This window comes from Hylobates moloch, unplaced genomic scaffold (genome assembly GCF_009828535.3).
Source record: "Hylobates moloch isolate HMO894 unplaced genomic scaffold, HMol_V3 SCAFFOLD_9, whole genome shotgun sequence".
NCBI lineage: Eukaryota > Metazoa > Chordata > Mammalia > Primates > Hylobatidae > Hylobates > Hylobates moloch.
Genome location: NW_026652284.1, coordinates 78,421,324 through 78,445,043, shown reverse-complemented (window position 1 = coordinate 78,445,043; position 23,720 = coordinate 78,421,324). Strand labels below are relative to the sequence as shown.

The following is a 23,720-nucleotide window of genomic DNA, read 5'->3' as shown; positions in this document are numbered from 1 at the left end:
CAAAGCTTTTGGCCAAATAATTTAAAAGTATTACAGCAAGGACAGGGAAAGATGAAAATCAATGACATTACTGGAATGATGTAAACATTTCATCATCCGCATAATACATAATTTTTTATTCTTGTTTCCAAGGAGTTTCACATGATATTTTAAAGCAGAAGCAGATTCTCCACATGTGGAACTTAGCAGACAATAATAACGTATTATCTATGCCCTGCTGGGATATAAGCGCGCATTCACACCTCAATAGCAATCCTCGCAAATCGATACTGCAGAGAGGCGGGAGGCCTCAGTAGCACTAAGCCCCTCTGCGCTGCCGGCTGGCTGGACAGCATATCCAGCAAGCCTGTCAAGCTAACAAATCCCAGGGCTTCTCCACAGCCAACAGCCATGGAAAAATCTCCCTGAGTCACAAAGCCTAGGAGAGTTCTGGAGCAGTGCAACGTCACACACGGCAGAGGGCCTGACCACAGCCCCAGAGTCAGAGCTTCCTGCCCAGCCACGGGCTCTTCCCCCGCTGGGCCATCAGAAGAGGCACGTCCCGGCTTCTGCCTCTTCTCCCTTTTCTTCTTCTCTTTCTGTTTCAGGATCTGGCTCCTGAATGGGTCACTGTGTTTGGATTCCTGGGGCCCACAGTAATGCCAGTCCTCACGGAGCTGGAGGACGTCCTCCTTGGCTGGGACGCAGATCATGGTGTGAGGCTCGGGGCTGCCCTTGCTGAGCAGGGACAGGCTGACCCAAACCAGGGCCCTGGGGAAGTGGCCCAAGATGGACAGGCAGGCCTCTCTGGTCAGTCCTTGCTGGCCTCTGCCAGGAGCTCGCCGGGCTCCCCGACTGTCTTCAGAACTGGCCCCACACCAGGCTGACAGTTGCTTCAGTAATTTTCTACTCCTACATGAAGTTGGAGACATACGTTTGAGGATATTTTGTTCCAGAAAAAAATATGCAATCAGAAGATTAGACACTGCTAGAATTAATTTGATTCTTTTATACTATATAAGAATCAAAACTACAATTTTTTAAAAATTAGAAATACACTGTAGTACATTTTAGTACTGATATTTTTCTTTTTATGTGTTTGCCATTCTGAAACTCAGGGACTAAAGATTTAAGAAGTTGAAGGCAGGGAAAACAAGACAGTGAGATAGCATCTAGGATTGTAATCACAGTGAGAGTGAAAATAAAGAGCCACTAAGATTTCAATGAGTAAAGGAACTATAAGGGACAGTTACATGTAAAGTAAGAAAGAATGATAGGAAATTATGAGGCTACTATACAGAAAAGTAAGCACAAGGCTAGAAGGATAAGCACTTTTTAAAAATCAAAGCACAGGCCGGGCGCAGTGGCTCACACCTGTAATCCTAGCACTTTGGGAGGCTGAGGTGGGCGGGTCACCTGAGGTCAGGAGTTCAAGACCAGCCTGGCCAACCTGGTGAAAATTAGCCAGGCGTGGTGGCATGCACCTGTAGTCCCAGCTACTTGGGAGACTGAGGCAGGAGAATCGCTTGAACACAGGAGGTAGAGGTTGCAGTGAGCCAAGATCACACTACTGCACTCCCGCCTGGGCGACAGAGCAAGATTCCATCTCAAAAAAAAAAAAAAAAAAAAATCAGAGCAAAGCACAGAATGCAGGGTCGCTGATAAGCAGAACCTGGCCCGCAGCAATACTGAGAGGAGAACATAGTGTATCTGGTAGCCTCTCTGGCTAGGACTATATTACATCTAATGGGTTGCTACTCTATCACAAATCCATATAATTCAAAAGGAACTAGAAGAAATCTAATTTGGTGATTTAAAGCAAAGAATCCTTGCTCAAACTGCATAAAATATGTCAGAAATAAAACTGCCTTGGCTTAGATCTATTGATGACAATACTGTAAATCATTTCATCAATTAGCATCATGCCTTACATCAAATATTATTAAGCTGTTTCCCTGAGCCCTCTATGAAATACAAAAGACTGGCTTTCCCTTCCCTTCCAGAAAGTCTATAAATTCACTTGGATTTTGCATAAAGAAACAGTGATGACGCTTACATCCTGTAGCCTCTTCAATATTAAAATAAATAATCCAAAATGTACCCAGAAGTCACAGACACTTACCTGAGAACGCAGAGTTGACTCCCCGTGGCAGCAACATGGTTTTCACTGGCCTCCTGGTCTGTGATGCTCTCAGGCCCTGCCGATTCTTGACACCCTGCATCCATTACCTCCTCTGCCTCCCTGGGGTGCTCTATGGATGTGCCCACTTCATCAGATGGCTGATGAGTTTTTTTAGGCATGGGAGCACGAGGCATCTCAGATCTTCTTAGGTTACTCTCCTTACCATTTGGAGATGAAGCTACAGAAGGTTCTTCGTGGGCCTGGCCTCTAGACTCCCAGTCTTGAGTTAACTGCTCCCAGGGACAGCAGAAAGGTGCCAGAGTGCCAAGCTTAACGTAGTTGGGCCGTTTTGCAGGAGGGCGTCTAAAGAAAAACATAGAGGAGAACCAATGTTGAACAATTTAGTATTGGAAAACTAAAATAATTATAACCATTATAATGCATCTCTATCTTAAAACACACACAAACACACAAAAGCTTTCCAAGAAACATATGATAAAGAATAATAGGCTGGGCTCAGTGACTCATGCCTGTAATCCCAGCACTTTAGGAGGCCGAGGCGGGCAGATCACCTGAGGTCAGGAGTTCGAGACCAGCCTGGCCAACATGGTGAAAGCTCTACTAAAAATACAAAAATTAGCCAGGCATGGTGGAGGGTGCCTACAATCCCAGCTACTTGGGAGGCTGAGGCAGACGAATCACTTAAACCCAGGAGACAGAGGTTGCAGTGAGCTGAGATCGCGCCATTGCACTCCAGTCTGGGCAACAGAGTGAGACTCCGTCTCAAAAAATAATAATAATAGGCCAGGCATGTGGCTCATGCTTGTAATCCCAGCACTTTGGGAGGCCCAGACGGATGGATCACCTGACGTCAGGAGTTCGAGACCAGCCTGGCCAACATGGTGAAACCCTGTCTCTACTAAAAATACAAAAAAATTAGCCGGGTGTGGTGGCACGTGTCTGTAATCCCGGCTACTAGGGAGGCTGAGGCAGGAGAATCGCTTGAACCCAGGAGGCAGAGGTTGCAGTGAGCCGAGATCATGCCACTGCACTCTATCCTGACAAGAGTGAAACTCCATCTCCAAAAAAAAAAAAATAAAATAATAATAATAACCAACTCTACTGGCCAAGCTTTTTTGTTTTCTTTGGTCTTCAATAAACAATGTAGCCCCATGTGGCCACTGAACCACACCAGGGGGTCCATTCCTGAAAGCTACAAGGAACTGGTGCCCCTAGAGTTGTGCCACGATTTTCCTGTACACTTACGAGGTTCTAAGCTCAAGGCTACATGAAGTTTCTGTCTTACTCTTGACCTCTAGTGACCCAGCTACCCTCCACAAAGGTAATAAATATCATTATCAGTTTCTTACATAGCCTTCCGGAGACATTTTATGTACACACAAGCAGATATGTACATATTTCTTTCTTTTTATTTATTTTTATACAAATAGCAGCATACTAGGTACAGTACTTTTTGCTTAACTTCACTTTTTTCATTTAACAAAATATCTTGATTACTTTACACCAGTACTGAAAGCTCCCTCATTCTTTCTTTTTAAAAGGCTGTGTATCTCGTATCTTATTCTACTGAATGAATATGCCCTAATTGATTTAGACAGTCCTCTACTAAAGGACATTTTGATTGTCTTCAAGCTTTTGTTCCTCCAAACAAGGCTGCAATTAATGACCTTGACGGTCACGCTGCCTTCCCCTGTACCACCATGACTCTTGTTGTCACTCCCAGTGGCTTCAGCATCTGCCTAAATCATCCTTCCAATACCCCACCAGTCACCTTCCCACCCTCACTTGGCATCTCTTACTTCACCCCACCTCAAGCACCCACTCCCTGCTCATACCTTAGGTGTGGTCACTGCCAACACCTGCTCCAGCTTCAAACCGAGATGTCAGTATCCTGCTCTCAGAGCCATGTCTCCTGTTTTCCACCCACTTATCCTCCCGCAACAATGCCCCAACCGTCCATTTACACTAGCACCTCCCCGCGGCTCACAGCAGCTGCCTTGCTCTTCCTCAGCCTAGACTCCATGGCTCACACCACCATTCGTCCCCTACAAACACCCCCACTCCATCCACTGGAAAGCCAACCTGGGCATAGCCGACTCTTCAATGACCCCATGCCAGCCCAAGTGGCAGAGCACAGTGGAGGAAGAACTCACAATGGTTCTTAACAGTCTTCCTTTATAAACACAAATCTCAAGTAGGCGCCCTCTACATCTTACAGATCCCATGTTTCTCCTCTCAATTCCATCTTCCACTCTCCCAGAAACTGCTTACAATTCCTCTCTCCTCAAATCTCCAACAGCCTCTCTCCCCTTCTTACTGCTGGCTGATAGCTGTGCCTCTTTTATCATGAAGACAGTCACAATCAGGAGTGTGCTACTTAATCCCCCCACCGCAGAATCTAACCTAGCTAAATAAATCCATGTTCAGATTTCAGTGGCAGTCTAACAGCCTTATATTAATTTTTCTGAGGAAGGAGAACTAGCCAACTTAAGAATTACACAAAGAAAGTGGTTTGGAAAATAGGATTAAGAGTCAGGGCCGGGTGCGGTGACTCACACCTGTAATCCCAGCACTTTGGGAGGCCAAGACAGGCAGATCACAAGGTCAAGAGATCGAGACCATCCTGGCCAACATGGTGAAACCTGGTCTCTATTAAATATACAAAAATTAGCTGGGCATGGTGGCAGGCACCTGTAATCCTAGCTACTCGGGAGGCTGAGGCAGGAGAATCGCTTGAACCTGGGAGGTGGAGGTTGCAATGAGCCGAGATCACGCCACTGCACTCCAGCCAGGCGACAGAGCGAGACTCTGTCTCAAAAAAAAAAAAAAAAAAAAAAAAAAAGTCAGAACTGTTTGTAAATCTAGTTGGAAGATAGCCAAAGAAATAAAAGCAGATTAAACTGTATCAGTGGCAGTCTAACAGTCTTATATTCAGAAGAACTGAACTCAATCCCAACAGATGCTGCCTCCTCCACATGTGCCCTGAATCCCACCCCTTCTTCCTTGTCCAAGGACTTATCTCTTACATTTTAGCCTCCCTCCCCTCTCCTGGGTACCCCCAACCAGCCTAGAAACTTGTGCCTCCATCAAGAACATAAGCTACATGGCCAGGTATAGTGGCTCATTCCTGTAATCCCAGCATTTTAGGAGGCTGGGATGGGAGGACTGCTTGAGGCCAGGAGTTCAAGACCAGCCTGGGCAACAAAGCGAGACCCTGTCTCTACAAAAAAATTAAAAAATTAGCCAGGAGTGGTGGTGCACACCTACAGTCCCAGCTACTCAGGAGGCTGAGATGGGAGGATTGCTTGAGCCCAGGAGTTGGAGGCTGCAGTAAGCTATGATTGCACCACTGCACTCCAGCCTGGGTGACAGAGTGAGACCCCGTCTCAAAAAATAAACGAATATAAGCTCCATGAAGGCAGAGACAGACTTGTCTGCCTTGTCCCTGCTGTCACCCCACCGCCTAGAATGGTGTTTGACACACAGTAGGCTCTAAAGAAATGTATGTTAAATGAAGGAATAAATAAGACAAATATATAAAGATGCACACAGGAAAATGTTCACAGAAACACACAGCAAAAAGTTAGAAATAACCTCAAGAGCCACTGATAAATTACAGGACATCCACACTGCAATTGCATGTGACCATTCAAAGTGACATTCTGAGCAAAGCTGGCAGGCTGACTCACAAGCCAAATGTGGCCTGCTGTCTGTTTTTGTATGACCCATGAGCTAAGAATGGTTTCTACATTTTTAAATGGTTGAAAAAGCAAAAGAAGAATATTTCATGACACATGAAAATTATATGAAATTCAAATCTGAGTGTCCATATATAAAGCATGATTGGAACACAGCCGTGCTCGTTCTCTTACATGTCATCTGCAGCTGCTTTGGAGCCACAGTGGCAGAGTATAGTAGTTGCCATGGAGATGGAAGGCTCCACAAAGTCAAAAATATTTATCATCTGGCCCTCTACCAAGAAAGTTGGTCAACACTTGGTTTAGAGTCATATTTTTTGATATGGTAAAACTATACATACCATATTGTTAAACGAAAAAGACAGGTTTCAAAATAATGTATGTAATACTATTCTTTAAAAAAATATGTATATCTATGGAAAATTTGCATGCATAAAAAGCTCTGAAGAGTAAGAAATAAGTATTATTTTCAACTATTATTTAACAAACACATAGAAGCCTCTCAACTATGTACTATGGGAGGCACGAGGATGTGTAACATGTGATTGCTGCCCTCAAAGAGCTGGTAAGCTAGCAATCCAGGAATATATCACTAGTCACTCATTCATCTACCACTCAGCAAATAGTTTGAAATGCAGGCACAGGCCAGGCAGGGTGGCTCACACCTGTAACCCTAGCACTTTGGGAGGTAAAAGCAGGTAGATCACTTGAGCCCAGGAGTTCAAGAACACCCTGGGCAACATGGCAAAACCTCATCTCTATAAAAATTAGCCAGGCGTGGTGGCAGGTGCCTGTAGTCCCAGCTACTCAGGAGGCTGAGGTGGGAGGATCACCTGGGTCCGGGAGGTGGAGGCTGTGGTCAGCCATGATCATGCCACTGTACTCCAGCCTGGGTGACAGAGTGAGATCCTGTCTCAAAAAAAAAAAAAAAAGCAAGCTAGGCAGACTGCCTGTCTCTACAGTTATGGTTGCAGCAATGAACAAGAAAACACAATTCTACCCTCATGAAGCTCACCATCAAGGAACTACAATATTCAACCAGTCATTCATCAGACAACAAATAAAGGTTATTAAGACCTACTGTGCACCAGGCACTGGCTAGACACTGCAAATGCCACAATAAAGAGAGACAGCTTCTGTGCTTCTGGGAGCCTACAATTTAGGGGGCAACAAATTCCCAATGTTAGAATATATTTTGTAATATAAAGGAAATCATGACCCTCATCGGCCACACTTCCAATGAAAAAAGAAAAGTCTAAATGGATAGGTACTAAGATATAAAAACAGTGCTTGGCCAGGCACAGTGGCTCACACTTATAATCCTGGCACTTTGGGAGGCCGAGGCCAGTGGATCTATGGAAAATTGGTATTGAGACCAGCCTGGGCAACATGGTGAAACCCCGTCTCTACAGAAAATACAGAAGTTAGCCAGGCACAATGGCACATGCCTTTACTCTCAGCTACACGGGTGAGGTGAAAGAATCGCTTGAGCCCAGGAGGCGGAGGTTTTAGTGAGCCAAGATCATGCCACTGAACTCCAGCCTGGGCAACAGAGCAAGACCACCATCTCAAAAAACAAACAAACAAACAAACACACAGTACTTATCTCTCTGGATGGCAGGACTATACCAATTTATCTTTTTATATATTTTCATAGTTTAATTAAATTTTGATGCTATATATTACTTCTATAATAAGTTTTTAAAACACAATTTCCATTTTGGAGGGAGAGAGGGGTTGGTAGTAGAAATCTATTAACAAGTGTCTGAGACTCATGTCCAAGTTTAAGTGTACATCATTATTGATAGAACTAAATAACAAACGCCTGGTGTGGTGGCTCACGCTTGTAATCCCAGCACTTTGGGAGGCCAAGGCGGGCAGATCACGAGGTCAGGAGATCGAGACCACGGTGAAACCCCGTCTCTACTAAAAAATACAAAAAATTAGCCGGGCGTGGTGGCGGGCGCCTGTAGTCCCAGCTACTCGGAGAGGCTGAGGCAGGAGAATGGCGTGAACCCAGGAGGCGGAGCTTGCAGTGAGCCGAGATTGCGCCACTGCACTCCAGCCTGGGCGACAGAGCGAGACTCCGTCTCAAAAAAAAAAAAAAAAAGAACTAAATAACAAACAGAAGGGTTTATAACCAAAATGGGCCTATAAAAGCCAAATAGATATAAGACAATCTCCTCACTTAGGTAATATCTTCTTAATTATTTCTCAGTAATGCTGAGCTCACTGAAAAGTCTATGAAATTACCAAAGCCATCCTAATGTTTGGGATACCAATATAAGCAGGCACTTCTCTTCTCCTTAATACATTATCAAACTAGAGAAGCCAGTTTCTTACCTTTTGTACTTTTCAAGAAGATTCTTAGCTTGCTCTTCCGCAAACAGCATCCCGGCAGGGCAGTCTGGAAAATCGCCTGGGACATTAGGCGACCTCTTATACTGAGAATGCACTGCAGACTCTTTCAACCCTCCGACTCTCACACCTCGATAAATCTAAAAGAAATGTCAAAAAGATACTGTCAGTCTACCAACTTAAAGTGAATTGCTTAATGTTTATATGGGGGAAAATGGGAACAACCTAAATGCTCCTCAAAAGGAGAATGGATAGAAATACACACAATGGATTACCATGCAATAGTAAAAATGAATGAAATCGAGCTTCGTCATGTTTCATTAACCAATATGGAAAAGAATCTCAATGCCAAGTGAATACAGCAAGTTGCAAAATCATATATACGGTAAGGTATATACTTTAAAAACATGTTGAGTCTAAATAGTTATTTTATTGTGGGATACAAACATACTTTAATAAAGCTATAAAAATATGCATGGTAGTAGCAAACACCGAAATCAGCAGACTGATTATTTTAAAAGGAGGGAGGGAAATGAAACTGGAGAGAGGTACACAGGGTGCATCGATGCATCTGTAATGTTATATTTCTTAAGCCAGATGGCGGGTAAATGGCACACAGGCATTCACTATATCAGCATCTATTCTTTTTTGTATGCTTGAAAGCATCTCATAGGAAAAAATTAAGTGGGATTATTTTTAAATATTCCTACTCCTGAATGTTTAACTGGATATCCCTTGCACTAGGCATGCAAAAATTAATTACCGGCATGAATCTAAAAAGTCTCACATGCCTTTTACACTCTCTAGAATCGAAGTAATATTTATTTACTAATTTTATTTATTTATTTATTTATTTATTTTTTTTTTTTTTTGAGACAGAGTCTCGCTCTGTCGCCCAGGCTGGAGTGCAGTGGTATGATCTCAGCTCACTGAAACTCCGCCTGCCAGGTTCAAGGGATTCTTATGCCTCAGCCTCCCAAGGAGCTAGGATTATAGGTACATGCCACCACACCCAGCTAGTTTTTGTATTTTTAGTAGAAATGGGGTTTCACCATGTTGGCCAGGCTGGCCTCAAACTTCTGACCTCAAGTGATCTGCCCACCTCAGGCTCCCAAAGTGCTGGGATTACAGGAGTGTGTCACCACACCCGGCCTTCAAAGTAATATTTAAAATAACCAGGAAAAAAAAGACACATTCGATTCTAATAAAATTTTTAGCTACAGTTGATAAATAGGAGTATATGGTTATAGTTAACATTTCAAAAACAAAAAAAAAAGGTATTCTATCCATCCATCTGTAAAAGTTAAGTCCTTTGCTTTTAAACTTATAACAAATTTCTTCAAATCAAATACCTCAACATTTTTGTTGCCACTACTTCGAAAATCAGGCCACTTTAAAAACCTCAACAATTGATGATATGTCAGCACAGGTCTTATAATGAGAACCTGGCTCCAGGGACTATATGTATGAAGTATCTTGTATCCAGGACTATAGCTCTAAGGGCAGAAATATACCACTCAATTCTTCCTAAGTTGTACATAAAGTCTGGAACATTTTGAATACTTAGCATTTATTTGGAATGTATTTTAAATATTGCAACTGTTAGAATCAAAAAGTAACTTACAAATGGAATCCAGAAAGCCATGCCCCAGCCCTTTGGGAGTAGGACATCCCAGCCACTTCCCCAGCCTAGTCGGTCTTCACCAGTCACTTTTCCTGGCTGCTGAATCAAAAGTATAGGTATCTTGGATTCATGGGGACCTAAAATAAGCTGTGACCCAGGCACCAGCAATTCACTCCTCATCCGGTTTAAATCCTAAAGTGGAAGAAAATAATTCAAGACAAACAGCCCTAGTCTTCTGGGAGATCCTCCTGGGTCTCCCTATAAGCAGCTTTAGAAAGTTAAATGCTCTTTTAAAAAAGCAAGAGAAAAACGTTCTCAATAAATAAATGTGAGCCATTTTAAGTATAAGGTATCCTCCTACAGATATTTTCCTCTATACAAGTGCTTAGGTAGAAATGCGAAATTATCTTATATCATTCATTATCAGTATTCATTCTGCTGATCTCTTATATCAAGATTAATCTTGTATGTTGATATTCTGTCCTTACATTGATTTTGATTAAGATTTGGTGTCATGAAGTAAAAAAGGTATAAACAATTAAGTGACACCTTCTCAAGGATGGGCAACTAGAGAAATGCACTGGCTCTTGAGAAAATTGCTCATCAGATCTTAAAGAATTAAAATAGAAGATGTTTAAAATTATTGTTAAGGGGAATGTAGGGGGTGGATAGCATCCTTTCAAACTTTTCTTGGAGCTGTAAAAAGAGATTAACAGGCAGGTAAGAGGACTATCACTCAGTTTAGAAAAACTATGCAAGAGACTGCCTCCAGGCCATAGTCAAACTGCTACATCATGAACGCTCTTCAAGCCAGGTCCAATCCTGATTCTTCTTTTTCACTTTCGGAGTTTCCACTACCATCTATGTGTTAGTAATTCCAAACTATATCTCTTTAGCCCCAAATTTTCCTCCCGGGATCGAAACCTGTCTCCTGGACCTCTGCTCTTGGGAAGTCCCACAGCCCCTCAAGCTCAAGACTGAACTCATCACCCTTCCCACTGTATTTGCTCTCTTCCTATATTCCCCACCTAGCTGAATGACACCACAATTCACACACTCCATTCATTCAGCCATTCAAATATTTACTGAGCACTTCTATGTGCCACACACTTTTCTAGAACCTGGAAATACATCAGTGAGCAAGTAAGACATGGCTCTGGCTCTCTTTTAGCTGAAATCCTAAATCCAAGCTAGAATATCAGGACCTAATCGACACACCTCCTCATTTCTTACCTCCCATCTGCCAACCAACCACCAAGCCTTGTCAATTTCACCTTCCAGGAATATGCGTTAAACAACACCCTCTCCACTCTAGCCACACTGCCACAATTCAGGCCCCCATTATGTCATACCTAGAATATTTCAAGGGTCTTTTTAAGGCCATCCAACCCACAGTCTCTCTCCAGCTCCCTCACACCCCATCTCCAACCCCACACTGCTGCCAGAGTGAAATCTCATCATGTCATGGCCAACCTTAAAACCTTCAAGGGTGTCCCACATCTCCAGTCCAAATCCTGAAAAGGCTTCAAGGTCTTTCATGCTGTAGCCCCATTTGTGTCTTCAGCTTCCTCTCTCACCCCATTCCTGATTCCTAGCTCCTGATCCACTTGTAGAGTCTTCCTGGTTTTTGCCTGGGCTCCTGCACATGCTTTTCTCACTTCCTGCAATCTTATCTTCACTGAAACCTTGACCCTGCCCCCAAGAAGTCTGGTGACTTCTGGCTCCCATCTGAGAGTAAGTTCAAATGCCTGCTCTTCCATCAGGAGGTTGGCCTCATTTTTCTCATCTGAGCTCAGTACCCCTTCTAGAGGTTTCCTGAGTGCCCTGTACTTCTTTGACCACATCTAAATCATCTATCCCAGCATCTCACACAATGTCTGGCCTTGGAAGGTCCCCAATCATAGTAAAATTAAAGATAGAGAACATTTAAGGGAAAAGAAAATGATAAAAGAAAAACATATTTAAACCATGAGATAATCATTTCAAGAAAAAGTCTTTGTATTAACATTTTCTAGAGATTATTCTTACTTTATCTCTAAGAACAGAAAAAAATCACAGTATGTATCTTTATTCTTAGATTCTTATCCTTGGATAATAGACAAGATACTTATCTTATTCTTAGATCCCTATCCTTATTCTTAGATTATCCCTAAGAACAGAAGAAAATCATAGTACATATCATGAGTCAGGGATCAACAACTTGTTTGAAAACAAAAGAAAGTCTGTGGAATTCTATGAAGTATTAATAACTTTTTATGGTCTCTAGAATGATATATTTAACCTGTCATTCATGACTTTACCAATAACCCTTACACTATTAGTTACCTGATCCGAGATTTTATTCTCTGTGACACTCTTACAGATATCTTGGTTCCAGATAAAGCTATGCGTACATTCCACAGGCACACCCTCCAGAAGCAGCTGTCTAACTTTCTCATTATCTAAGAGGGAAAAGAAATAGCCTTCAAACCGCATCCTTCAGATCAATGAAGTCAAACTCCAAACATTGGCAGTAGGCCTTTTGTTACAAAACAATATTTCATAGGCATTTACTTAACTTAGAAGAGTTCACAAGAAATTAAGTTATTCTTATAGTCGGTTTTACAGTCTATGACACAGCAAAAGCTCCTAAGCAGTTTTCTTTGGTATTGATTTTTCATGTATAAGATGCAAATATCACAATATTAAATTGCCTCCAAATAACTAATTCCACATGCAAGATAATAAAATTCTAGGAGCCACTGCAAAGGCAAATAATACAGCACATTAAGCCAGGCATGGTGGTGCACACCTATAATTCCAGCCACTTGGGAGGCTAAGGGGGGAGGGTGACTTAAGCCCAGGAGTTTAAGTCCAGCCTGGGCAACATAGCAAGACCCCATCTCTAAATGATAATATGCCATATTATAAATACATGTCATATTTCAACTACTGGCTTCTGGGTTTTGTGTATCATTCCTCATCCAATGGTGGTGAGCCAACAGATATCATCATCTTCTCTTCTGTCCATTATTTTAAGTCTCTGATAACCTATTTATATTGAACTATTTATTCATTTCTGTAAAATGTATTTTTTCATCCTTTTTTTTTTTCTTTGAGACACAGTCTTGCTCTGTCGCCCAGGCTGGAGTGCAGTGGCGCAATCTTGGTTCACTGCAACCTCTGCCTCCCAGGTTCACATAATTCTCCTGCCTCAGCCTCCCAAGTAACTGGGATTACAGGCGCATGCCACCATGTGTGGCTAATTTTGGTATTTTTAGTAGAGACAGTATTTCGCCATGTTGGCCAGGCTGGTCTTAAACTCGTGACCTCAAGTGATCCACCTGCCTCGGCCTCCCAAGGTGCTGGGATTATAGGTGTGAGCCACCGTGCCCAGCCTCATCCCTTTAAAATAAACATATTTTCAATGATACATAGTGTTTTATCCCTTTAAATAAGCTGTACCATGCTAGAAAGTACTCAAGCAGGAAGGGGAACAAATTTTATCAGTGACAAACTTCAATATTGATAGAAGAAACTTCCTACATGCAGTCATTTAATCCCCAGGGAAAAACATCTCCCAAATCTTATTTTGTTGAACTGAAGAATTTTCATTAGAAAAAAAGACAATTTGTGAGTCTGGGTTATGGTTCTAAACCGTCCACACAGAAACATTACTCAAAGGCACATACCTGCCTGCATGGGTCTGATGGCTAGGAAAGAATAAGTTGGAAGCAATTGGGCCATAGTGTGACAGATTTTAGGGGAGAGCAAAGTTAGAAAAAATTAAGTTGATGAAAAGATCTGAGATTAAAACTGTTTAAAAGCCACAACAGGCCAGGTGCAATGGCTCATGTCTATAAACCCAGCACTTTGGGAGGCCAAGGCGGGCAGATTGCTTCAGCTCAGGAGTTCAAGACCAGCCTGGGCAACATGGCGAAACCCTGCCTCTACAGGAAAATACAAAAATTAGCTGGGTGTGGTGGTGTGTGCCTGTCGTCCCAGCTACTTGACAGGCTGAGGTAGGAGGATGGCTTGAGCCCAGGAGGCGGAAGTTGCACTGAGCTGAGATCGTGCCACTCCACTCCAGCCTGGGTGACAGAGCCAGACCCTGTCTCAAAAAAATAAAGTAAAATAAAAAATTTTTAAAAGCCACAGCAGCTTCATTACACTGCTCTTCCTCACGGAGATAACCACCATCAGATCCTCAAGCCATAGTGCTGTGTGCTGCAAGTTCACATGGCCCGTCTAGGAGCAGTCAAGCTCCACTTCCAACAGCCTGGGTACCCAGAGCACTTTCCTGTGGAGCACTGCCACAGATTTTGGGGACATGATTGGGATTTTAGTCAGACTAAGCTGCAGACAAAAGAGATAGTTGATACTTACGGTGTAAAGACACAGGAAAGTACTACCTCATCTTCAAATATTCTAAAAGATAATAATAGATAGGTCTGGCAAAAGTGGCTCATGCCTGTAATCCTAGCACTTTGGGAGGCTGAGATGGGAGGATCACTTGAGCCTAGGAGTTTGAGACCAGCCTAGGCAATTTAGTGAGAGACTCTGTCTCTACAAAAAGTTAAAAATTAGCCAGGCATAGTGGTACGTGCCTGTAATCCCAGCTATTTGGGGGGCTGAGGTGGGAGGATCACTTGAGCCCGGGAGGTCAAGGCTGCAGTGAGCCATGATTGTGCCACTGCACTCGGGTCTGGGCAACAGAGTGAGACTCTGTCTCAAAAATAAATAAAATAATATTAATAATAATAGATAAAACAAAGTAGACAGTATGTCCAGACAAAGGACTATTACTGAGTTAAAAAGATGTGCTATTGAGCCATGAGAAGACACAGAGAAAATTTTTGTTTTTTTTTAGATGGAGTCTTGCTCAACTGTTGCCCAGACTGGAGTGCGGTGGCACGATCTCAGCTCACTGCAGCCTCTGCCTCCCAGGTTCAAGCTATTCTCCTGCCTTGGCCTCCCAAGTAACTGGGATTATAGGCACCCACCACCATGCCAAGCTAATTTTTTTTTTTTAGTAGAGACAGGGTTTCACCCTGTTAGCCAAGCTGGTCTCAAACTCCTGACCACAGGTGATCTGCCTGCCTCGGCCTCCCAAAGTGCTGGGATTACAGGCGTGAGCCACCATGCCTGGCCTACATAGAGGAAATTTAAGTGCATATTACTAAGTGAAAGAAGCCTATCTGAAAAGGCTATGTATTGTATGATTCCAATGATATAATATTTTAAAAAACACAGAACTATGGAGGTAGTAAAAAGATCAGTGGTTACCAGAAGTTAGGGGGGAAAGAGGGATGAATAGGCAGAGCACAGAGGATTTGGAGGACAGTGAATCTATTCTGTATGATGCTATTATGGTGAATATGTCTTTACGCCTTTGTCAAAATCGATAGAGTATATATACCACCAAGAGTGAACCCTAATACAAACTTAGTGTATATATACCACCAAGAGCGAACCCTAATACAAACTAAGGACTTTAGGTGATAATGATGTGTTAATGTTGGTTCATGGATTGTAACAAACGTACCACTCTAGTAAGGACATGGACTGTGTGGTGGCGGTGCATGGAAGGGGATGGAGGTTCATGGGATCTCGGTACTTTATGCTCAATTTTGCTGTGAATCTAAAGCTGCACTAAAAAATAAAGTCTATTTACAACAAAGTGGAGTACGTCTGAAGGCTAAGGGGAAGGCCGTTTTAGGTCAATAGTCTTTACTGGGAAGAGAAAAACAATATCCCCAGCTGAGTCAGCACACACATCAGTGTGCCTAGAATGACTGCCTCTTCTGAATGTAATTCTAAGTCCTTCCCCCAGACTCAAAGCATGTTTTCTTTCATACACAGACAAAAGTTCTTGAATTGATTATATTAACTCCAGAATGTGACCTGAAGACTGAAGGAAGGAGCTTGCTTTCTCCTTTCTTAAACGTATTTAAAGATCACCAAATGTTAAATTAAACTTTCTTTTAATGAGTTTTACTCAGAGAAGCAAAGGTAACCAGTAAAAGGCTTTCTCATTTGGAAATCAAATAAAACCAAAGTTACAGCCTTCAGATTAAACTATTTTAAATAAAATATGCAAAACAGTTCAAACGGCCCAGGGGAAGCAGAGAACATGACTGCTAACTGGGCACTGCTCAAGTCCACTGCAGATCAGTGCTCTCAAAGTGCTTGCAAGAGCTATAAAATATAAAGGGATGACCTCTAACCTGTCACTCTAAAGGCAGCTGTCCTCCTTGCATGTTTTGGGTAGTATGGGAAAGTCATATTACCAAAGAGTGTTTAAAGGGAAAGATCATAAGCCCACGAGCACAACGTAAATTCAGTATTTCCTAAAGGAAATTGATCTCTCACAGATAAGAACTAATCAAAATAATCCATCAAAGCAAATTGGCAAATACTAAGGATAGCAAATAAAATAACAGCTAGTATGGCAGAAACTATATTTTTAAATCTCATCTAGAAAACCAGTTACTTATATAGTGAAATATTGTGTTAATAAAGTTGAAAAGATTTGCAAAAACACATTATTAATATTTAATTCAAATTCTAGAACCAGCTATCAAGCAAACTTTTTCAAAGCATCTAAGAATATGCATTATCACTTCAGGTTCTTCATGTACCTTCCCTTTTAAAAGCTCTCTAGCTGGGAATGGTGGCTCACGCCTGTAATCCCAGCACTTTGGGAGGCCAAGGCAGAAGGATTGCTTGACTTCAGGAGTCAAATTAAATCACGTTTTTCAAGATAGACTTTAATTTTCTTTGAGCTGATTCATATTAAAACAAAAGCCTTAGAGAGGATTTAATAATCACCTCATTCCAAAAAAGGATTTGAGGTAGCAAGAGAACCTAAGCAGAGTTCATAGCTTTAAGGTGATTATAATAGTCAACATTTAATGGTGCAGTAAATGCTGCAACTTTTACGTTGCACCAGACCACATTGGTATCAAAAAAGAAAAGAAAAGAAAGAGGCAATGACTCATTGAGTAAAGTCTTAGGCTTCATAATGAACTAACTTACCTATATATCTTCAAACTCCTCTCTTATCCAATCCACCTTTTATGTGAAGTTCTGACAGAGTAATTTATTGAACCCTCAATAAGCTATCTAACTACATTAAAAAAAAAATTCTGGGCCAGGCGTGGTGGTTCATGCCTGTAATCCCAGCACTTTGGGAGGCTGAAGTGGGTGGATCACCTGAGGTCAAGAGTTTGAGATCAGCCTGGCCAACATGGTGAAACCCCATCTCTACCAAAAATACAAAAAAAAAAATTAGCCAGGCGTTGTGGTGGATGCCTGTAATCCCAGGCTGAGGCAGGAGAATCACTTGAACCTAGGAGGTGGAAGTTGCAGTGATTACGCCATTGCACTCCAGCCCGGATGACAAGAGCAAGACTCCATCTCAAAAAAAAAAAAAAAAAATTCTGAAGTCGTTACAACACAAACCTGTACTTTATCTCCAAAGACTCACATGGTAATTTTAATTATTCTTCCAATTAATCATGTTTAAATGATAGTAAATACAATGAGACATTACCAAAATTGCTGCCAATCTCAGATCAGAACAAAATTTTAGCCAGCCCCTTACCCACCTCCTGTGCCACCCCAGCCAAACAACTTTCTCAGGCCACTCTACTTAGTCTAAACCAAGACATCTTATACCTCAGCACCTGGGATGGCCTTGCCAGGATTCGAACCTGGATCATCTGTATGGTCAGACAGAGGCTTCCACTGAGCACAAGACCAGCTTCGGGTGCAGATCCCTTCCTCACAATTAAAATTCTGAAACGCCAGACATTTTCAGAGAACGTAGTTTGCAGAGAGACAGGTTTTACTAGATACTAAAAAAAGAGAACTTGGAAAATAAAATGAACATAAGTATCAGGCTACGTGTTTTGCAGCTAAAAGACACTTCCACGCATACCATTTCCTCAGATCATAATCAGTTTGTAAAGTGGGCAGGTAAGAAGACTGCCCTAATTTTTTACAGATGAAGTTACTGGAGAGGTGTCAGAGAAAGAACTCTTCTTCTAGTAAGACTGGACTGCTCAAAATGGTAAGGAAAACCTGGGGTGTTTTTAGAACTTTACCTTGGCATTTTTCTGGATTGGGCAAAGCTTTAGACTTCTTTTGGGGCAAATTTATTCGAGGATCCCCAACTGTCAGTCCCAGAATAGTACCTGCCGGAATTTCTGCTGGTGATGTTATTCCTTTAACAACAACAAAAAGAAGTTTACAGAAAGTCATTCATAATACATCTATATTTGCTTGTATTTTTAAATCTTTCAGATTTCCTAATGAAACGTTTTTCTTGGACTAATTACTTAAAAACATGTATTCCCTCTCTTCCCATTGATACTTTTAGAGAATAAGTTAACATTCATAAAGAATGAAGTTTCTTGCAAAAAACATGAGGCCAACATAAAAAAGGGTTCTTTTATGAAATGAACACATACGCTTCTATCAGTGATAACTATAGCAGCTATAAGCAAAAATGCAGTTGTGTGCAGGTAAGCATAGAGTTTAGGTCAGTACCTGGCATATGCATCTATCTCCACTATCAGAATGCCAGTTACTTAGAATATGAACATCTCATTTGTTTGTTGTTTCATAACCAGGCATGAATATGGTGTTTATTCACTGAGTTCAGTCCCTCTCTTACTTGGTTCTCTTGCTGGTCACAATAGCAGCAGGTTAAAAAGCAATACTACATGTTGGAGGCCCAACTGCAAAAGGCTCTTTTAGCCCCCTTCCCTCCCCAACACAACCCAGTCTTCCCTTTGTATACCTCCCAACAACTTGAAAATGGCTTCTTGTCTGCAATGAAGGGAAACGCTGCCAGGTTTCTTACAGGTTTCTATCCACCAGCGGTGAGGTGTCTCCTCTGTGTCCTCTCCCACCTGAAAAATAACAACTACTATTCACTGGACGAACAATGAATCCACCTTCATAATTTTGTCATGGTTGTGATATCAGCCCCCACTCTTTCTTCTTCTATGTGTGGAAATGAATGTGTTACGGGGTGAACCAGGGAAGCTGCCACTATACTTAACATAGTAATTAATGCCAGACTAACTACTCTTTGAATTAGCAGCAAGGATACAGTATTACACTTCTCTCAAGATTTCACATATGAGGAAAATCATCTATGGTTTTCATAGACTAACTCACTAAGATACTTCACACTCAAAGTCTCTCCAGAGTGCAGTACCAACAAAGGAGGCCTCGCTCCTCTCTTTTTTTTTGACACAGTCTCACTGTCACCCAGGCTGGAGTGCAGTGGCCCGTCATGGCTCACTGCAGCCTCAATCTCCCAGGCTCAAGTGATCCTCCCACTTCAGCCTCTCAGGTGGCTGGGAGATGGAACTACAGTCACACGCCACCATGCCCAGCTAATTTTTTTTAACTTATTTTTTGTAGATATATGGTCTCACTATGGTGCCCAGGCTGGTCTTGAATTCCTGGGCTGAAGAAATCAACCCACCTCAGCCTTCTAAAGAGCTGGGATTTCAGGTGTGAGCCACCACGCCTGGTCCTCTTCCATTAGAGCTAACTTCATCATCTCCAATGTAAGCAATAAAATGTTCCTCACCAAAGGAAAATCAAACCAGTACCTTTTGAAGAACTTTCCAGATAAAAGATAAACTACTACTATAGTATTCCTAGAAATGTATATTTTTTCCACATGGAACTAGGAATTGAGGAAGATTTCAAAAGGTCCTTCAAGTATCATGTGAATGGCAAGAAGGGAATCTATAGCCACAACTCATGCTGAAGTTCATTGAAGTAGGATGTGCACTTACAGATCTTAAAGAAGCAATCATGGCTGGGTGCAGTGGTTCACGCCTGTAATGCCAGCATTTTGGGAGGCCGAGGCAGGCGGGTCACTTGAGGCCAGGAGTTCGAGACCAGCCTGGCCAACATGGCAAAACCTCTACTAAAAATATAAAAAATATTAGCCGGGTGTGTTGGCTGGCACCTGTAATCCCAGCTACTCGGGAGGCTGAGGTATGAGAATTGCTTGAACCTGAGAGGTGGAGGTTGCAGTGAGCTGAGATTGTGCCACTGCACTCCAGCCTGGGTGACAGAGTGAGGCTCTGTCTCAAAAAAACAACAACAACAAAAAAAAAAAAAAAAAAAAAAAGCAGCAATTATAACAAAGGTACTATTTACTCACAGAAACTCAGGTAGCACAGCTTAGTGGTTTACAGTACAGGCTCTGCAACCAAACTTCATAGGTTCAAATCTTTGCTCCACAACTTATTAGCTACTACGGGGCACCCTCTCTGTGCCAGGCATTGTGCTAAGCACTGGGGAGAGAGTAAAAAACAGGACCAACCCTATCCTCACCCTTATGAAGCTCGCAGTCTCATAAGAGACATGGATATTACATAAATACACAAATCTATATATATAAATTGAGGAAATTTGCAAGATGCTCTCTCTGAAAACAACAGGAGGGATCTAGTTTAACTTGGGGGATCAGGAAAGGATGCTAGAGGGAAATGCTAGAGAATGAGGAAGGTTCAGCCAAGTAAAGAGTGGTGGAGACAGAATGCTCAGTAGTTGGAAGAAAAAACAGGTGCAAAGGCTCTAAGGGAGACAAGAACTGACATTCCAGAACCTGAAAGAAGGTCAGGGTGGCTGAAGTGTAGAAGGTGAGGAGAAATGAGGCCTCAGAGGCAAGAAGGCACAAGATCACATGGGTCACATTGAGCACTTTGGACTTTATCTTAATTACAATGAGAAGCTATTCAAAAACTTTTCATCAGGAAGCAACAAGAGGTGAATAAATTATCAAAAAATCACTCTGCCTCCTGTGTGGAGAATGGGCTGAAAAGGAGGAAGGATGGAGGAAACTTAAGGTTCCCTCTAGAATCCCTTCCTGATCCCCCAATTGTTCAGGCAAGAGACAACAGTGGTTCAGAGTACAGCAGAAGCAGTGAAGACGGAGAAAAGTAGCTTTTGTATTTTAAAGCATCTTTCTTCTAAAAACTCAGAATCTGTTCAGCTCTATCATCATATTTGACCACATCAAGTCAGTGAGAGGCACAGGCATTGAAAAGTTAACTGCACTAAGACCAGAAAACAAACACGATTTGAACCCAGGGTGCGGATTCCTAATCTAGTCTCTATGCTAGCCACTTGCCAATAGAGCTACTCAAATTTAATTTTTAGTAATTAAAGTTAAGTAAAGGGATAAATTCAGTTCCTCAGTCACTCCAGCCACAATTCAAGTATTCAACTGCCACATGTGGCTAGTGGCTACCATATTGGACAGCACAAAGGAACATCATCCTCACAGAAAGCTCTACTGGAAGTGCTGCCCTAGACATAGTGCTCTTAAACTTTTTAGGGATTCTAGGCCCCTAAAACTAGCCCCAGAAAACCAGCCAGGCGTGGTGACTCACGCCTGTAATCCCAGCATTTTGGGAGGCCAAGGTGGGCGGATCACCTGAGGTCAGGAGTTCGAGACCAGCCTGGCCAACATGGTGAAACCCTGTCTCTACTAGCTGGGCCTGGTGGTATGCACCTATAGTCTCAGCTACTCGGGGGGCTGAGGCAGGAGAATCGCTTGAACCCGGGAGGCAAGGGTGCAGTGAGCCAAGATCGCACCACTGCACTCCAGCCTGGGCGACAGAATGAGACTCCATCTCAGAAAAAAAAAAGAAAAGAAAACCTACATGGCACAAGCATACATGCACAAAATCTGGCACACAATTTCAGGGATTTTAGAGACTCCCTACCTATGAAGCAGAAGTTAAGACCCTCTACAAAACTCACAGATACAAGAGCAGTCTGTATTTAAATAAGAACAGTCAGTTTACTGATCATATCCACTTAGTTGTGGTCTTCTAGGAGAAGTGAAAGATAACAAAATCTTTGATAATAAGCATAATAAGCAGGGAAATAAACATCTAAAAGCCATGGCCCAAAATGTTACCAAATTATATATTAGGTTTCACAAATTTGACACGAAAAACATGATTAGAATAAAACACAATAGTCACTTTTACCCTTACAGTGTGGACAGAAGCAGCTTTTATTGCTTCAGTTAGGATGGAGTGGGAAAGTGGCCCAATCAGCCGGAATCTGTTCATTTCCATCGTCAAATCGCTGAAAAAGAAAGAAGATCTTAAGATGGAAACTTCCATCACACAACATCTGTGCCACTGATAAAAACGGAGCAGGTCTTCACTGAAAACGTTCAGTAGGTTCAAAGCAAATTCAACTCATACCTGATTATAATGCCTGTGGTTGGAGAGATCCAAGAGTATGGTAGACACAGATCTCTAGTTCCATCACCGATAATTTTTTTAACTGGTTTAGCATTTTCTCCATCATCTTTCCTTTTTCTTTTCTTGCCAATTTTCTCATCAGGCAATTCAGTTTGGCTTTTTTCTTGGGATGGTGTCGGAAGTGGGTCAGCGATGCAGACAGCTGATTTGATGGGTTCCACGCACTGGCATGCTGCTTTTATCTCCTCTAAGATATCCTAAAAATATATTTAAACATTCACTTTAAAATCTTGAAATTTAAATATATTATGACAAATTTAGCTGGGTTATGTTTTTTTTATCTCTTTAAAAATTAACATTTTTGGCCGGGCACGGTGGCTCATACCTGTAATCTCAGCACTTTGGGAGGCCAAGGCGGGTAGATCACCTGAGATCAGGAGTCTGAGACCAGCCTGACCAACACGGCAAAACTCTATCTCTACTAAAAATTACAAAAAACAGTTGGGCGGCAGGCACCTGTAATCTCAGCTACTCAGGAAGCTGAGGCAGGAGAATCGCTTGAACCTGGGAGGCAGAGGTTGCGGTAAGCGGAGATCGTGCCATCGCACTCCAGCCTGGGCAACAGAGCAAGACTCTGCCTCAGAAAAAAAAAAAAAAAAAAAAAAAAATTCACATTTTTATCCCTTCACAAATTAACTTAAATTAAATTTATCATCAAAAAGCTTTTTTTGGCCAGGTGTGGTAGCTCACATCTGTAATCCCAGCACTTTGGGAAGCTGAGGCAGGAGGATGGCTTCAACCCAGGAGTTTGAGACCACCCTGGGCAACATAGGGAGACCTTGTTTCTACACAAAATAAAAAAATAATAGCTGGACATGGTGGCGCACCCCTGTAGTCTAAGCTACTCGGGAGGCTGAGGTAGGAGGATCATTTGAGCCTGGGAAGTAGAGGCTGCAGTGGGCTATGACTGCACCACTGCACTCAAGTCTCAATGACAGAGAAAAACCCTGTCTTGAAAAAAAATTTTTTTAATTTAATTTTAATTTTTTAAAAAAGCTTTTTTGGGTGTTCTGAGTAATGCATGCCACTTTAACCCAAAAAAATTTTTGAAATTTAAAATTTCAAATGGGTTAGGTAGGGCTGGGGTTAGGGGTAGGGTTAGTCAAATATTATGAAAACAACATGATCACTCTGACTAAATTTTTTTTAAGTAGTGAGTATGCTAAAGAAGGGAAGCTAAGCTAAATTCAGTGTGAAAAATCATTAGAATTACTAAAAAATAGCTTTTCATTATCAAATAGCACCTAGATACTAGTGAACCACTTCAGTCATGGTAGAAACATTAGTTCAAATTCAACATTTCAAATAATTAGCATAAGGCTGGTTTTTATCTCTACTTCTGCTTATGACTTACTAAAAATAGGAGAGGTCAAGATTAGTTTCTTTTTTTTTTTTTTTTTTGAGACAGGGTCTCACTGTCACCCAGGCTGGAGTGCAATAGCATGATTTCATCTCACTGCAACTCTGCCTCCTGGGCTCAAAGCGATCCTCCCGCCTCAGCCTCCCAAATAGCTGAGACTACAGGCGCATGCCACCAATCCTAGCTAATTTTTGTCTTTTTGCAGAGACGGAGTTTCACCACGTTGCCCAGCCTAGTCTCAAACTCTTGGATTCAAGCGATC

At 42.0% G+C, this 23,720-nt stretch overlaps 1 protein-coding gene across 3 annotated transcripts in view; it reads right to left on the bottom strand.

Moving 5' to 3' along the window:
* Positions 1–95: 95 nt before the first annotated feature.
* The window catches only part of POP1 (POP1 homolog, ribonuclease P/MRP subunit), a 41,216-nt gene continuing 17,591 nt past the window's right edge, over positions 96–23,720 (bottom strand). For 2 of the 3 annotated variants that reach the window (XM_032760111.2, XM_058444304.1), the window contains exons 8-16: positions 22,039–22,295; positions 21,817–21,916; positions 18,588–18,699; positions 17,890–18,009; positions 12,128–12,243; positions 9,803–9,994; positions 8,164–8,318; positions 2,102–2,464; positions 96–891 (exon numbers count right to left, since the gene is read on the bottom strand). In XM_032760111.2, the coding sequence (XP_032616002.1) occupies positions 237–891; positions 2,102–2,464; positions 8,164–8,318; positions 9,803–9,994; positions 12,128–12,243; positions 17,890–18,009; positions 18,588–18,699; positions 21,817–21,916; positions 22,039–22,295 (2,070 nt within the window). In that variant the 3' untranslated portion in view covers positions 96–236. The remainder of the gene's footprint in view (positions 892–2,101; positions 2,465–8,163; positions 8,319–9,802; positions 9,995–12,127; positions 12,244–17,889; positions 18,010–18,587; positions 18,700–21,816; positions 21,917–22,038; positions 22,296–23,720) is intronic. The other variant, XM_032760112.2, reaches the window with a different exon arrangement.